At 40.8% G+C, this 16,780-nt stretch overlaps 1 protein-coding gene across 1 annotated transcript in view; it reads left to right on the forward strand.

The window, feature by feature from the left end:
• The first annotated feature begins 225 nt into the window (after positions 1 to 225).
• CCDC73 (coiled-coil domain containing 73) overlaps positions 226 to 16,780 on the forward strand; it is a 52,877-nt gene continuing 36,322 nt past the window's right edge. Inside the window, exons 1-3 of the mRNA XM_063118421.1 lie at positions 226 to 357; positions 9,921 to 9,992; positions 11,615 to 11,686. Of these exons, the coding sequence (XP_062974491.1) occupies positions 226 to 357; positions 9,921 to 9,992; positions 11,615 to 11,686 (276 nt within the window). The remainder of the gene's footprint in view (positions 358 to 9,920; positions 9,993 to 11,614; positions 11,687 to 16,780) is intronic.

Raw genomic sequence — 16,780 nt, forward strand, 5'->3', positions numbered from 1 at the left:
CCCTCATCCCCAAACCTACTCTAGGGCAGGGGGAATCTGCTCTAACAGCAGTGTCCATTGCATAGGCAGATGGACACAAGTGGATGGTACAATCCCTAGTATTGGTGTCTCCAGTTTTCCTGATGGAGCTATTTTCTAAGTGATATTCTTTCATTTTGTAGGCATGCTATATTAATTTTTTAAAATAAAAATTGTACATTACTTTTTTTAGATACAATTTCTAAAATGGACGAAAGCTTAAATAAAGAAGCACCTGCATATATTTTTCAAAATTCCTCTGAAGCAATGCTTTCTATTCAGCGATTAGATTTTAAAACAAGTTTTCTGGAGGCAGTAGAAGAATTGCGTATGAGAAGGGTAGGTGCATTTACTTATTTCTCTTAAAACATGCTGTAGTGGACTTTGAACACTTAATTTAAAATTGTAATGAAATCAGCAAGATAAAATGTATTAAGACAGTGCAATCCTATGATCCGTTGGATGGTGTGCCAAAGGCCAGAGGCTAGTTCAAATTCCCCAAACCCCTCACCCCCTCTGAGATTTTCTAGGGGCCATCTGGATGATGGCGCATTGGTGCCACGAGCCCTCGAAACCCTGCACTTGCGCTCCTGTAGGTTGTCCCCAAGCTAAGTACTGAACACGGGGTTTGCATCTGAAGGAGCCGCCACCGCGCCCTGCTGTGCCCAAGTGTGTGTCTTTGCACAGGCACCGTAGCCTGACTGTGTGTCCCTCATGTTTTTTTAAACCTTTAAAAAAACTTTTTAAACTTTGTTTTTAACCTTTACGCGCTTCTCCGGTGTGGGCGTCCTTCTGCTCACGTTGGAGAAGCGCGGAGGTGTCCCCGTGGCCATTGAGCTCACTGGCACGCCCCCTCCCCCCTATCCAGGTCAATGGGGATCAATCAGTGGTCGCCATCAGCCCAGCCATGCCTCCGCTGCAACTTCAGAGCAAGGCGACAGATGCAGCTGAACTGACATTGCCTTGCTCCACAGGAAAAAGTCGGGATAAGTCCCCGACTTTTTTATATCGGATCTTTGGGGGAAAGCCCTGGGATGGCTCTGCAATGGCTGCTGCATCATATAAATGATGCAGCGCCACTGGGGAGCCACCCCAGTATAGACAACCCCATAGTCTCTGTGGAACGTTCTGCAGCCCTTACCTCTCTGATGTCAGGGCTTCAATGTCAGAGAGGGGGAAGGGGGAGGGGATCAGTGGGTGGTCCCTGGGCATGCCTGACTTTGGATTCCTGCTCCCAAACACCCCCCAACATGGGAGCTCTCTGATACTTAAGCATACTATCCATGACTCCCCTCCCCAGAGTTAAAAATCTGCGTGGTTAGGGGAAATTGAAAATAATTTACAGAAGCCCAAGGACAATTATTCAGATATAATCATTTCTCTAAATTGGAAGGCACCACAAAGACACCTGGGCTTCATCTTGAGGGGCATGGGAGGAAAGCGTATTGTTCTTATTCTCCGCAGTATGATGAAATTGGCTCTGCTTCATCAGTGTTATACGGCAGAGCTGGCTGTCCTGGATTTTCAGTGCCAGGATAAACATACTTCTGGGTGGGGGAGGTGTGAGAGTAATAGCTCCATCCCCCTCCTTCCATAATGCCCACCCATCTGAGAAGAAGCAAAAATCTCAAGTTATGCAGGGCAGTATTTGAAGGGAGGATCTGGGAGCTTTTATCCTTTACTTTGCTGATGCCCAGCTGTGCGTCTCCAGTTTATAAAATAGAGATCTGCTGCGTTCCCTGAGAGTTTGCTGGAATGGGGTGAAATTGGATGTGTGTGTGATCTCCATATAAGAGCATCTCTGCCCCAGTTTCATCCCATTAGAGCAAACTGTCAGGGAATTCAGCAGATCTCTATTTTTATAAACTGGAGATGCACAGCTGGGCATCAACAAAGTAAAGGATAAAAGCTCCCTCCACAAATGCACAGTTTCGGATATAAATTGGGGTGAATTAACGCAGCATCAGAGAAGTTAATTAACACAACCCTGCCCTCTGCCTGGCTTCTAGCAACCAATCAGGGGTCACCATCCACTCCCGGCTCGACCCTAGAGCAAGGTCACATGGCAGAAGCGTGGTGACCTTGCGTTGAAGAAAAAGTCAGGATAAGTTGCTGACTTTTTTACTGCGCAGCTTTGACAAAAAGCCCCATGTTGGCTGCGTTGTATAACTGACCCAGTGCCACTGCGCAGCCACTGCAGGGCTTAGATCAGCATCCAAGATTTTTTTTAAATTTTTTTTAAACAGGACCTGAATCCCAACCTCTCTAAATGATGCCTTAACCCTTTGTAAAGGATGCAGGTTCTGTCAGCAGCCTTTTACCAGGCAAGATGAGCATGGTTCCAGTTTACAGGTGGCTGCTTGCATAGCTCTTTCACACATTTTTAATAATATCCCAGCTGATGTTTCTCCACACCTACCCACTGCTCTTGCCACGGGTTGTTGGCTTTTGTAAGACTATCCCTTCCTTTCTTCTTAATCCCAAGGGGGGCTCAGCCTCCCACACTTCCAGCTGTATTTCTCACAAGCTCATCCTCCATAGCCTCAACCATGCACAGGTATTTTAACACACATGTATTACAACGCACCACAGCCCTAAACCATTTAAAACTTAGGAAAAATAAAAATAAACAAAAAAATATCCCAAATTCGCCCCAAATGTCATGCACCATTTGCTGCTTCCAGCTGGCTGCACAGCAACATGCTCCCTTATGGGACTCAGAAATGAGGCAAGGCCAGCCCCTCAGACCTGTTAATGGGTCCCAACAAAAAGTAATGTTTGCAGTGGTGTAAGATTTCTTTGCCCTGTTCCAGCAAGTAACGGTATTGATGCACTGACCACTCCACCATTTAATATTTTGTTTCTTTTTTGCTCTGTGGATTGGGGATAGAAACCTCCCCATTTGTCCCTTAAACATGCTGTAGTGAGCTTTGAACTTTAGAAATGTTCGCGAAGTCTGAACAAGTTTTACTTCAGCAGTTAGTTTATGTAGGGTGCCCTAAACAGACAATGAAGCAATCTGGAAGTCTGAGAACTGTTTGATTGAGAAGCATGAAAGAAATGGATGTTGCAATTTCGTAGGAGGTGGATTATGAGTTTGAAAAAGATAGTAAAAGTACCTAGTTTTGGCTGCTTGGATGTAAGCCAGCTGTACTCTGTTCCTAAATCTGTTCAGGGTCAAGAATCAGGGGGGCTTGACCAATACACAGCCTATCTTGTAAAACTACAGCCTGAAGCAAGCATTTTACAAAAGGGTTGACACTTTCTAAAGGTTATAACGAGTAAATAAACCATCAAATGACTCCTCTTTTATTGTTATGGTGGTGTTTTTGTAAAAACACTTAAATCCTTGTAGTCCTAAGGCAGCTAATAAAATACCAACACTTCTAAATGTTTTGTGTCTCTTGTCTTCTTAAAATTATATACACTTTTTTTTCCTAAACGGAAGAAAGTTTTCTTTTTAAAGAGCTGTAGAATAGTTTCAAGATAGGATGTACGTTTTTAAAACTTCCAGTTTCGAATGGGAAAACAAAACAAGTAACAGTGGTGAATTGAAGAATGGCTAAAGCTTTAGAAAACAATTGAACTTCTTCCTCAAATAATGTAGTACCATTGCTTTCATTTACGGTATACACTATTTTCGAACTCTATACACTGTTTTCAAACACCTTTACTGAAAAATCAAGAAGCAAAACCCAAAACATATTTATATACTGATGGAAGAAGGATTTTAACATTTGCAGCTTCACTTCTTCCAATCAGATATTTCGTTACTAGTATAACAGTTTAAATTATATAGGCCCAATTCTCTGGTGTCACAAACGTCATCACACGGGGGGAAATCTCATTTCCTTACTGTTGCTTCTCCGCCCAGCATTTGTCCATCAGCACTTCCTCCTCTGCTTGGAGGGTAGGGAGGAAGTAAACAAAGACCATGTGACCCATTCAGGGGCCATTTTAATTGTCTTGCACTTCCTGCACACAGCAGGAAATCGCGGCACATTCCGAGATTACTATTTTTTTTTAAAAAAAGTTGGATTAAAGGAGGTCTATTTTGTGACAGAAAAACGAGTGGGAGGTGAGCAGGAGATGAACATTGTCGTCTATAGGACACAGGCACATCCATAACTGGGCAGTAGCGAGTGTGCGAAAAATGCTAGTCTGATGAACCTCCGACCATGTTACTCCGCTTCTGAAATCTCTTCATTGGCTTCCAATTCACTTCAGAATCCAATATAAACTTCTCCTGTTAATCTTCAAAGCTTTTCACGGTCTAGCTCCTTCCTATCTCTCCTCTCTCATCTCACACTATTGCCCTGCTCGTGCTCTTCGCTCCTCTGATGCCATGTTTCTCGCCTGCCCAAGGGCCTCTACTTCCCTTGCTCGGCTTCGTCCATTTTCGTCTGCTGCCCCTTACGCCTGGAACGCTCTTCCAGAACATTTGAGAACTACAAGTTCAACCGCAGCTTTTAAAGCTCAACTAAAAACTTTTCTTTTTCCTAAAGCTTTTAAAACTTGATGTTGTGCAGACTTCTACTGTTACTTTCTACTGTTAATTTTTCCCTACCCTGTGCCTGCTTACCCTACCCTGTACCTGTTTGCATTCTCTTCCCCTCCTTATTGTTTTACTATGATTTTATTAGATTGTAAGCCTATGCGGCAGGGTCTTGCTATTTACTGTTTTACTCTGTACAGCACCATGTACATTGATGGTGCTATATAAATAAATAATAATAATAATAATAATAATAATAATAATAATAATAATAATAACCTCACTGTGACTGGGTTCGGATGATCAGCAGTGGAAAAATACACATGATCAGGTTGCGTGACCAGGATTACTCCAGTTACTCACACCATGTCATGAGTTGGCATGTCCATATCCAATGTGGGGCTTTGTACCCACCCTACAACTACAATGTGCAGTAGAGGTTGCAGAGTGGGTATGAAGCCACGCTCCTCTGTATGGGTTTGGATGACATGCCAAACACATCAGGTTTGGACAATACTGTAAGCTGTGATGCGGTGCAAGTAACTAGGGGTAATCCCAGTCACAAGACTGGGGCGGGTGGGTGAAACAACTGATGCTGCTTTGTTTTCCCTGCTGATTCTCTGAACCTGCCTTATATAATAAGAGAGTATCCATGATACTCTGTAGCTCATTATGCCTGAGCCTGATGCATATTTAAGCAATGGGATATCTTTTAATTTAAGCAACTGGCAAAGGGCAGTTTACCAGCAAAAGAATTTTGGCACAGTGGAGACAATTGGTTTTTCTCTCTCCCACTTTGTCTTTCTTTCAAATGTTCCACTCCAACATAAAACAGTGTTGCTCTCTTAAATTTCATTGTCTTGTAACCTAATCCTAAACAATTTTAATAGTCTTCACTTCCAAGTAAATTCTTTGTTCCAGAGGTGCTACTAATATATACTTTTTAATCTTTAGTAGCTCTCACTGTCAAACTGCGAACCGCTTTTAAAACTCTCCAAATTGTAAGAAGTGGTTTGGTGCTGGGAGCTGCATCAGTAAACACAAAGGCAACACTCTCAGACAAATGTGTGAGTCTGAGAGTGCTCGAGTCCTCTAGTCCCACTCCTCCTCCATTAACATCATTCCTTTAGCACTACCCTGCCCTGTCACTATGCTAGAAATAATGTTCTCTCTCTCTCTTTCTAAGCATGCTTAATGCGTCTCTACATTAAGGAAAAACACACATCCTTACCAGGCTTTCTTTTTCTTGGGTTTTTCCGTATTCACTATGGGTTTCTTTAGATGGCAACCAAGTGATTTTGAATTGAAAATTTCCGTTCCGGGCAATGCTATTCTGCTAAACGAAACAGTGCCATCTAGTGGTAGAATTAATCCTGCAATAACTTAAATACTGCATTATCTCCTTTTTTTGTTTGTTTGCTTTTGTTTTAAAAGCAAGATTACTGAAGGGGGAGGGGGAACATGAGCAACATCCTGGAGGCTGATGGCATCATGTAAAGGACCCGCAAACTCCTATGAGTGGCCATTCATGAGCTTGCAATAAATCACTCATGTAGAAAAGTTCACAGTTTCTTTCCCTCACCACTGAGGGCCAAACCAAGTTGTGTGTAATTTTCTCCTCATTGTTTTCTTTTTCTTCAAATGAAATGCAGCCTCTAGAGGCTATGGTCAGCAGCAGAAAGAAGCAGGGATTAACCCCTTCCTATCTGTCTATTTTTCTGCTCAAAATCACCCTTTCCCAGATGCTTTTCTCCATGCAAGGAAAAGATACGAGGTGACTTTACTGAGTGTTTTGTGCAGGAGGTCTGCTAATAATGTATCACTTTTCATTAATGTGTGCTTTACTGGTAGCACATTTTAACTGCATTTGTAAATAAATTGTTTGAAAGCATACTCCCCCTTCTATGAAAAGTCATAGGGTAATCAAAAGAATCAGCATTTGTCCCTGATGGGGGAGTAATAGAAGCTGCATCCCAATTCAGTGTTTCTAAATAATTATAAGAAAACTATTTTGTTGTAGCTACAGGATATTACTCACTTAGGGAGTACAGAAAGATATTTTATGAGCTTTTACATTTCTGTGTTTATCTGTTTTACTTCTATGCTTCATGGCATTTGTAATATTTTGTAAACAATACTAGAATCACAGAAGCAAATGTTCTTGTACATAAAAGCCAAACAGTCAGGTAGGGCTTGGGAAAGATCCCTGTTTGAAACCATACAGAGTCACTGGCAGTCACCCTTCCCCAGCCTGCAGGGCCGGTGCCAGACTATTCAGCGCCCTAGGCTGTGAGCAGCTTCCAGCCGGGCGCGCCCTTCCAAAGCCGCTGCCCCGTCCCCCAACCCCAGCGTCCTGGCTCGAAGCCAGGAGCGGGCGCTGGCTTCGAGGCCAGGATGCTGGGGTTGGGGGGGTGAGGCGGCGGCTTCGGAACAGCGCACCCGGAAGCCGCTCTAGGAGAGCAGCTTCTGGGCGTGCCATTCGGCGCCCTTTGGTTGGCGCTCTAGGCCGCCGCCCTAGCTGCCTCTATGGCAGCGCCAGCCCTGCCAGCCTGGTGCCTTCCAGATGTTTTGGACTATAACTCTCAGCATTCCATGATGGCTGGGGATGATGGGAGGTAGTCCAAAACATCTGGAGATAACCAGGCTAGGGAAGGCTGGTGCTGACCATACTGAACTAGATGGTCTGACTCAGTATCAGGCAGCTTCCCATCTTTTAGGTGGTTATACTATAACCATCTGAAGCTGCCTGATAGTGAGTCAGATAAAACACCTGATAAAAATCTGAGCATTTGAAGATTAACGTTCAGTCCATCAGATCCAGACCAGCAATCTTGGTTTTGAGCCCAGTCTGGAAGTCATGGTTACTCTCAGCTATGAGAGTAAACAGGCAGGCTGGAAGTGATGGTAGTTGGTGAACTCTGGACCTAACCTGTAGAAGAGGGAGACCTTCACATTATTGATGGTGTTTGTGCTTCCTAGGTTTGTCATATGCACTGTCTTGAAATTCTCCTGGACCTGGCTTTGCTCCTGAATAGTCAGATGGCAGCTGTGTTCAGGAATGTCTTTTTTCAATTACAACAAGTGTATCGATTGTGCCCTTTTCTGAAGAATAGCTATCTATTTAGCAACAATCATGCATACTTCTGTAACCTTAAGGTTTGCCTTCTGCAATGCACGCTACTTGGCATCTTTTTTGAGGAGTGCTTGGAAACATCAGTGAATACAAAATGAAGCAGCCTGCTTTCTGACAGAGGTGGGTCAGTGGGAAAATATAAAGCTTGTTCTGCAAGAACAGTGCTGATTAACTATTAGCTTCCAGACATAATTAAAAGGGCTGGTTTTGTCCTATAAATCTATTCGTGTTTTGAAACCTCCATATGTCAGGGTGCATTTCAGCCCATATGAGCTTTCCCTCCTGTCCTGTTAAGATCTAGTTAAGAAATATGAGAGAGCACTGTGCAAATTGCCCTCTCCTCTGCTCCTTTTCTCCTCATTTGGAGTTTCCTGCTTATTTTATTATATTTTTCTTGAGTGTATGAAGGTATTAATGGTAGTTGGAAATGTAAAAGACTAATTAAAAATCCATAGTTTTAAAGTGGGAGTGATAATCAGTGGCTCTTTTTGTGAGATATGACAGGAGGACTTCCCCCCACTCCTACTTTCCACATGCAGGACTGGCTCCAGGTTATTTATTTATTTATTTATTTATTCCCTACAGTCCAATTTGCTAAAAAGCCATCAAGGCAGGGCAAAACAATTCAAAAGAATAAACCTTAACACAATAAAAAAGAACATTAAAATCAGTAAAACATTAAAATAACTACATAATTTAAAAGGCTAAATTAAAGAGCAGAGGCCTCACACCCTTTCTAAAAGCCAGGAGATTGGGATCCGATTGTAGCTCTTGAGGGAGCACATTCTACAGTTTGGGAGGGACACAGAAGAAAGCCCTTTCACGCATGCCTGACAAACAGGCCTCTGCAGCATAAAATCAAGAATTTTTTTAAAATGTGTTGATTCCTGCACTAATGTTGTTCCCTGCCTCGATCCAAAGGGAGAGGTGGGTAAGAAATAAATTATTATTATTATTATTATTATTATTATTATTATTATTATGAACAACCCCTGCCTCCGAGAGAGCACCATTGCTTCCAACAGCAGGAATGAAAAGGAATTGCTCTGCTGGGAGCCAACCCCCCCTTGGCCACTAGGCCTCTGCTGGAGCAGGTGCACTGACCAACCTCACGCCAACAGAGGTGTTTGTAAATGATATCGGGTGCACGCTGTGCCAAAATGTCACCCATGCAGCAGGAACAGCCCTTCAGCTGCTCTGCTGCCGCTGCCCTCAACAATGTGCTGTTGCTCCTAGCAGGAGGAGTGAAAAGGAATCACTCTACTGGGAGCCTGTCTGCTGAGAGCCGTGCTTCCAAGAAGCCAGAAGGATGGGCCCCAAAGTCTAATACTGCCTCATAAGCCCCTCTTCTGGCCACTGTCACCACAAAGCCCCTCTAATGCACACGCTTGAGGAGTGTCTCCTCATTCCACCCCCCACCCTGCAACAGCCCTCCCACATTCAGGCAATCTGAACACAGAGTAGGGCATGCGTCTACAGTCCTTAATAAATGAATAAAAATAATGAATACTCAATAAATGTTCACTTAAAAAAAAACCACCCCTCAGTGCACACCCTAATGAGATGCGTTGCGTACGCCTATGCTCTACAGGTAACGGTGCCCTCAAAAGTAAGTTTATTCATGAATGCAGCCTGGCTCTGATGGATTCCCTAATCCAGTAAAGGGCAGTTTGTGGGCATGAACAGGTTTTCACTTTCTTGTACTAGATGTGGAGAAGCCTGTTCGGTGTGTGTGTACGGGGGTGGGGTGTTTTGCCACATCCAGCTAAGAGAATGTTTTACCAATAAAATTCCCCAAGGCCTGAAGTTTGTGCGCTTTCTGTATTAATATGATTTTTTTTTTACTTATCTTTTTAGGATGAGGGCATAAGAGAGGTATATAAAGCGAATAAATACTTGTTATTAATTGAAAAGTGTTATTAATACCTTATTATCCTTTGAAATGTTTTTAAAAATAATAATAATACATTTATTTCTTACCCGCCTCTCCGTTTGTATCGAGGTGGGGAACAACAATAAGTATAAAATACATAAAACTGAATTAAAAACATAGTATACATTATTAAAACATCTTGTCAGTTTACTGTGTGTTTCTAACACATTCATAAGACCAGATGATTCTCCTTCTACTCAATTGAGGAGGCATGATGTTGCATAGACTGAATGTATTTGAAAAGAAAAAGAGTATCTTAATCTTGTTAACTAACCATTACTTTTCGAAACATTTTTTAAAACAAAAATTGTGAATAATTTCATCTTTATTGTTGAAACTAGGATGCAGAAATTCATTATGAGGAACAAATTAGCAAGTTTGTCCTTGAAAAACAGGAACTTGAGTGGCAAAAGGTTGGTGGTTTTTAAACAGTCAGTTAATTAGGTAGTATTTTTTCTTCATAATGTAAATAAGTATTAATATCAGCATTAAAGAATGATGTGATCCAATTTTTGGTCTGATTCACACATTTTTCTGAGGTTTCATGGAAAAATCCCCATAAGGTATCAATGTTTGAATGATTATGTGCTTTTACAAGGTTAAATCCAACATTGCACTAGCGGAAGTCCACTGGGGCAATAGGACTTCCTCCCTCTCTCCTCCCCGCTGCAGCCCTCCACAGCCCTCCTGAAAACCTGCTCTGGAGCAGTTTTTGAGTGTGTGCAGGAGGAGGCACTGTGGGCAGGGGAGAGGAAATTGTCTCTCTCCCTCCCTCCCCCAGTTCCACTGATGAAACTGCTTCCTTCAATGGAAATACTCCATTGTATCCAACCCATAGTCTTTGCTTTAAAGTGGGGGTACAAAACCTCTTTTGGCCCAAGGGCCGAATCCATTTCAGGGATGCTCTTGGGCCCTGGGTTTCAGTGGTGGGTTGGGGCTGAAAGCAAAAGGTGTGGGCCAAAATGGCAAAAACACCAGCCTCTCTTTAGCTGAAAAGCAGTCATTTCCAGTAAATAAGACTTAAGAGAGGCATTTCGGTGTTTTAGAATGGGATTGGGGGGACTGCACAAAAGCCAGGAAACCTCCAAATGGGGGGGATGGGCTGAGGCCTGGGGAAGGAAGCATAGCTGGTCAACCCTGCAGGGCAGATTTGGTCCTTGGGCCTGAGGTTCTGTACCCCTGCTTTATAGAGATGTCAAATTTGGATAAGTGCTTTGTTCTGCCAAAACCGAATAATGTGAGGAAGCTTTATATGAACTATTCAAACGCAGCACATTTGATTCTAGCTGGTCAAACTATACTTTCATACTTTTGTCCTGAGCCAGAAAACACTGAGCACAGCTGTGGGCCTGCTTGCAGGCATCCAGTAGACTCTGTACAGGAATTTGAATATGTAAATGCAAGTTGTTTCACACCATTTTTAATAGTGTCCCATCTGACTGTGGACTCTTCACCCCCTTTTAATAAATTCCGTATAAATTATAGACATGACTGTACCAGAGCCAGTGTGGTGTAGTGACTAAAGTATTGGACTGGGAGTCGGGAGATCTGGGTTCTAGTCCCCACTCAGCCATGGAAACCCATTGGGTGACTTTGGGCCAGTCACACACTCTCAGCCCTACCCACCTCACAGGGTTGTTGTTGTGTGGATGAAATGGAGAGGAGGAGGAGGATTATGTACGCCACCTTGGGTTCCTTGGAGAAAAAAAGGCGGGATATAAATGCAATAATAAATAAATAAATTTATACATACCATAAAGCAAATGAGAAATACTTGGGTCCAGATTCATATAGTTTTATAGAAAATTAATTTGTTCTTGTCACATGAGTACACCTATGCCTTTGCCTGTTGATTGGAAGATAATGTCTGTTATCGCCTTATATGCCTTCTCTAATCATTCTTTCTAAAACCAAGATAAAGAAAACTTCAAATTGAAATATTTTCTTAATGTAATAAAATACATGCTGAAACAATTAAAAAGTCATATATAAAGATCCATCTTGTTCTACCCTAATTTAAATTATTGTCAAACAGGAAGCTCTTCAACATGAAAAAGAAGCATTAAGCAAACAGCATACAGAAGCAATGACAGCTTTTAAAAAACAGGTAGCACATTGAGACTCTTTTTAAAAAAAATCCTAGCAGTAATCATTATGACTATGTACAGCTTTATAAATCTTATTTATAAAGAAGGTGATATTGTCATTCAAGTCGACAAAGACCAGTTAAGTTTGAAGTGCTTGTTTTTAAACTGCTTTAGTTTCAGCTGCAGTGGGGAGGGCTGTGGGTAATGGTCTTTCTGCTGCTTTTTTGTAAATGTAGAGATGAACATGCCCATGCTGGAGAGGAAAAACACCCAGAAACATACATTTGAACAATTAAAAAATATATGAAAGTCATGTAATTGCTATTGCGGAGTAAGCAATATTGTTGGTATTTTTCACTTTTGTTTTTAAAATGTATTGCCATGTGGTTCGGGATGATAGGAATTGTAGTCCAATGCATCTGAATGGCACCAGGTTGAGGAAGATTGCTTTAAAATGAAAAGGTCAGAAAGACACACTCATGTGGGGAGAAGCATCACCCTTTACCAGTAGTCATAAACTAGTCAATATGTGTCTGTCTCAGTTACATGGTCGTAGTCCCGTTGATTTACTTTTTAATAGGCATGAATAGGATTGCATTATAAAGTAACCATTTCATGTTAAGTATATGAAAAGAAATACTTGCTTAGTCATTAAAATTGTGTGTGTATGGCTATCTCAGGGTTAAACAGAGAAAGTATATCTGTGGGCAATTACCTTGAGATAGAGGCTGTTCTGGGAACCTTGCCAAGATTCTAAGTTAGCCTCATCACAGCTGTATGTAATGTAGATAAGAATTGTGTAGATCTGTATATAGTTTCTCACTTGTGTAAAATGGAACTGATCACTGCTCTATGATCACTGCTTACTGATCACTGCTCTCTGTGTATGCCTCAGTGTGCTGATCTGAACTGATCTGAATTGAACTGCACAGAAGCCTGAAGGAAATAAACCAGCTCTGCTGTGTAAGACCTGCGTGATGTGTGTTTGTTTCTGAGCACAAACAGAGTTCCAGAGAGAGAAAAGTTCTGGCACAATAACCCAACAAAGGTTATGGGCCCAGTCCAGTCCAGGAAGCCTACGCCAGCCTAACCCAGGCAGAAGAACCAGAACTTGGTGGGAAAGGTGCAGTATCAGAACCAGAACCAGGAGTCTGCTAAAACAGAAAACTGTTGATGAAGGAAGACATCAAGCTAAAGCCAGTGCTGCAAAGTGAGGAAAAATCTCAGTCGGCTGACTCTGAGGAGGACTCTGAGCAGGAGGACGGTGAGATACCAATTCCTAAAGCAGAGGGAATGGCAGGAGCTAATATGTCTGGTTTGCATCAATTGTTAGAAAAGCTGAATGACTCTAACTATGCATTATGGGCTTACAAAATGCAAATGTATCTGATTCAGGCTGAACTGTGGTATGTAGTCACAGAGGATCCACCAGATAGAGCAGATCCACAGAATGCTAAATGGTTTAAAGATGATGCAAAAGCAATGGCAGTTATTGCATTAGCTGTGGAAGACTCTCAAATTTCCTTCATTCAGTTTTTGAATACATCAAAAGAGTGCTGGAATGCGCTACAAGCTGTATATCAAAGAGAAACAGCGGGCAGTAAAGTAATTCTAACCCGGAAACTGTATGGAATGAAGCTGAAACCAGGGGAGTCTATGTCAAACCATTTGAAAAGCATGAGAGAAATCTTCAATCAACTCAGGGCACGAGGGATGGAGTTCACAACTATACACCAAGTCTATGTGATTTTGTCAAGTCTTGATTCATCGTATGACGCGGTTGTCACCATGATGGAAAGTCAAGAGGAGAAAAATTTAACCCTCGAGTATGTAGCTGGAAAACTACTGGAAACCTATGAAAGAAGACAAGCTTCAAAACAACAGAGCTTTAAACATCCTGTGGCTGAATTTCAACAAAGCCATAAATCTTCTGATGTGGTGGCTGCATTAAAGGCAAGGAAATGCTTTAATTGTGGTTCCACAGGACACTTAAGGCGGGATTGCAACAAGAAGAAGAAAAAGCAGTCGACAGCAAAGTGGAGAGAAGAAAACAAAATGAATGAAGCTGAATCAACAAAGAAGTGTCTTCTAGCAAGAGTCAAAGAGACAATGAATCCTTGGTTTTTGGACTCTGGGGCTTCAATAAGTATGGCAAAAGACAAACTTTCATTTGTAACCTTGGAAACTTCTACTTCAAAGCAAAAGTGTGTTACCCTTGCAAATGGAACAAAAATCCAGATTTGTGGTGTGGGTAATGTATATTTTGATTGTCTGGGAGTTGAACTACAAAGTGTTTTATATGTACCAGAATTAGAAACAAACCTTCTAAGTGTGTTTCAGTTAACAGAAATGGGGTATGAGGTTTGTTTTACTGAAGAAAATTGTACTATAAAACAGGGAAACAAGGTGTGTGTGCAGGGAATAATGAAAGAATCTTTGTATGTGATTAATACTTGTACAGAAAATGAAGTTGTAGCCAGCAAAGTAACAACAAAAACAATAGCCAATTGCAAACCACACCAAGAGTGTATCCATTTAACTCATAAAAGGTTTGGTCATGCTAACTATAAAACAATTTCTAAGATTCCAGAATTGTGTGAAGGGGTGAAAATCAAACCATGTTCTAACTATGTAGAATGTAATGTATGCAGTGAAACCAAGTGTCATAAGTCAAACATTCCAAAACATAGTGAGAGAACAACAAAAAGAATTTTTGAATTAATTCATGCAGATCTTGCAGGTCCTTTTGAGACAAGTCAAGGAGGAAACAGATTTTTCTTGTCTATTGTTGATGATTACAGTAGATTTGGATTTGTGTATGTGTTAAAACAGAAGAGTGAAACTTTTGGAAAGTTTAAAGCCTTTGTTAAGTGGAGTAAAAATAGATTTAAAGAACCTATAGCTAATCTAAGAACGGACCGGGGAGGTGAATTTCTCAGCAACCAATTTAAAAAATTCCTCAGTGATGAAGGTATACAACATGACCTTACTGCTCCATATTCACCATTTCAAAATGGAGTTGCAGAAAGGAAAAACAGAACCTTGCAGAACATGTTAAGAGCTCTATTGAAAGAGTCAGGATTGTCTAACCTGTTCTGGGCAGAAGCTTTGTCCACCTCAAATTATTTGTTAAACAGGCTTTACCACTCTGTACATGAAAAAACTCCATATGAAATGTTTTACAAAAGAAAACCTAGAGTGTCACATATAAGGGTTTTTGGAAGTAAATGTTTTGCTCATATTCAGAAAGAAAACAGACCAGGAAAACTAGCTCAAAGAGGTTTGGAATGTAAACTGTTGGGATATGATACACAAACAAAAGGCTATCGTTTGTGGTCTCCATATCACAAAAGTGTAATTGTGAGCAGAGATGTAGTTTTTCATGAACAAATGCAGGAAACAAAACAGTATGTAAGTTTGCCTGTAGAACAGAAAGCTGTAGAAACAGAAGAAATTCCTGAACAATCTCAGCAAGAGAGGGAGGGGGAAGAAACTGTAAAGGAGGAAACTATGCCTGTAACTATGCCAAGACGATCAGAAAGGGAACGCAAAGCTCCAATTCGTTACTCAGATGAATACCAAAGCAAACAGGTTTCTCATAGAGCTTTACTAATAGCCTATGAACCTACTTCATTTGAGGAAATTCAGGAAATGGAACCTACAGAAGCTCAGGGCTGGCATGAAGCAATGTCAGAGGAAATCAGAGCAATGGAAAAAAATGAAACGTGGGAGCTAGTACCTTTACCTGAAGGTCGTAAAGCTATTACCTGTAAATGGGTATTCAAAGTAAAACAAAATGAGAAAGGACAGGTGGAACGTTACAGAGCAAGATTGGTAGCAAGAGGATTTGCTCAAAAATATCTAATAGATTTTGAAGAAGTTTATGCACCTACAACAAAATACTCAAGTGTAAAACTTTTGTTAAAAATTGCAGCAGAAAAACAATTGAATGTATTTCATTTTGACATCAAAACAGCTTTCTTATATGGAGATTTAACTGAGGAAATTTACATGACTCAACCAAAAGGTTTTGTTAAAAATCCAGGGTTAGTTTGTAAATTGAAAAAATCCATATATGGTTTGAGGCAAGCAGCAAGGTGTTGGAATAAGAAACTGGACAATGTATTGATCAAAATGGGTTTTAAACAAAGCAAAGCTGATCATTGTTTGTACACAAAACAGGATGGTTCAAATGTAGTGTATTTGCTGATTTATGTAGATGATTTGTTACTGGTTTTTAATGAAGAAGAACAGAAAAACACATTTGTAAACCAGCTGCAAAGACATTTTGAGTTAAAAGACCTTGGTTCAGTGAAAAGTTATTTGGGAATGCAAATTTCAAAAGATTCTAACACAGGGTCATTTCTGATTGAACAAAGTGGCAAAATTAAAAAATTGCTGGAAGAACACAGCATGGAGAATTGTAAAATTGTTGCCACACCTATGGTCACTGATTTTCAAAATCAGACAGACAGTACTGAAATGGAAGACATACAGAAATATCAGAGTGTGATTGGAAGTTTACTTTATCTAGCAAACCTAAGTAGACCAGATATTACATTTGCTGTAAATCTTTTAAGCAGAAAAATGACAAAACCTTCTGTAACTGATTGGACAGCTGTAAAACGTGTATTGAGATATCTAAAAGGTACAATCAATCACAAATTGGAAATATCTACACACAAAGATGGAAATTTCTGTGTTTATGCAGATGCTGACTGGGCTAACGCAATTGATAGAAAGTCTACCAGTGGAGCAGCATTCTTTTACAATCAATCTTTGATTGATTGGTATACAAGAAAACAAAATTGTGTAGCAACCTCTAGTGCAGAAGCAGAATATATCAGTTTATCTCTGGCTTGTAATGAGATTGAGTGGTATAAACAATTATTTCCTGATCTAAGGTTGGAAATTGAGACACCAGTAACCATATTTGAGGATAATCAGGCATGTATTAGTATGGCTACATCTGAAAAGTGTAAACCAAGAACTAAACATGTGGATGTTCGTTATTCTCATGTGAAAGATATAATTCAGAAGGGCTGGATTAAGCTTGAATATTGTCCATCTGAAATGATGTTGGCTGATTTATTCACAAAACCAGTATCAATGGT

This window comes from Elgaria multicarinata, chromosome 2 (genome assembly GCF_023053635.1).
Source record: "Elgaria multicarinata webbii isolate HBS135686 ecotype San Diego chromosome 2, rElgMul1.1.pri, whole genome shotgun sequence".
Classification (NCBI taxonomy): domain Eukaryota; kingdom Metazoa; phylum Chordata; class Lepidosauria; order Squamata; family Anguidae; genus Elgaria; species Elgaria multicarinata.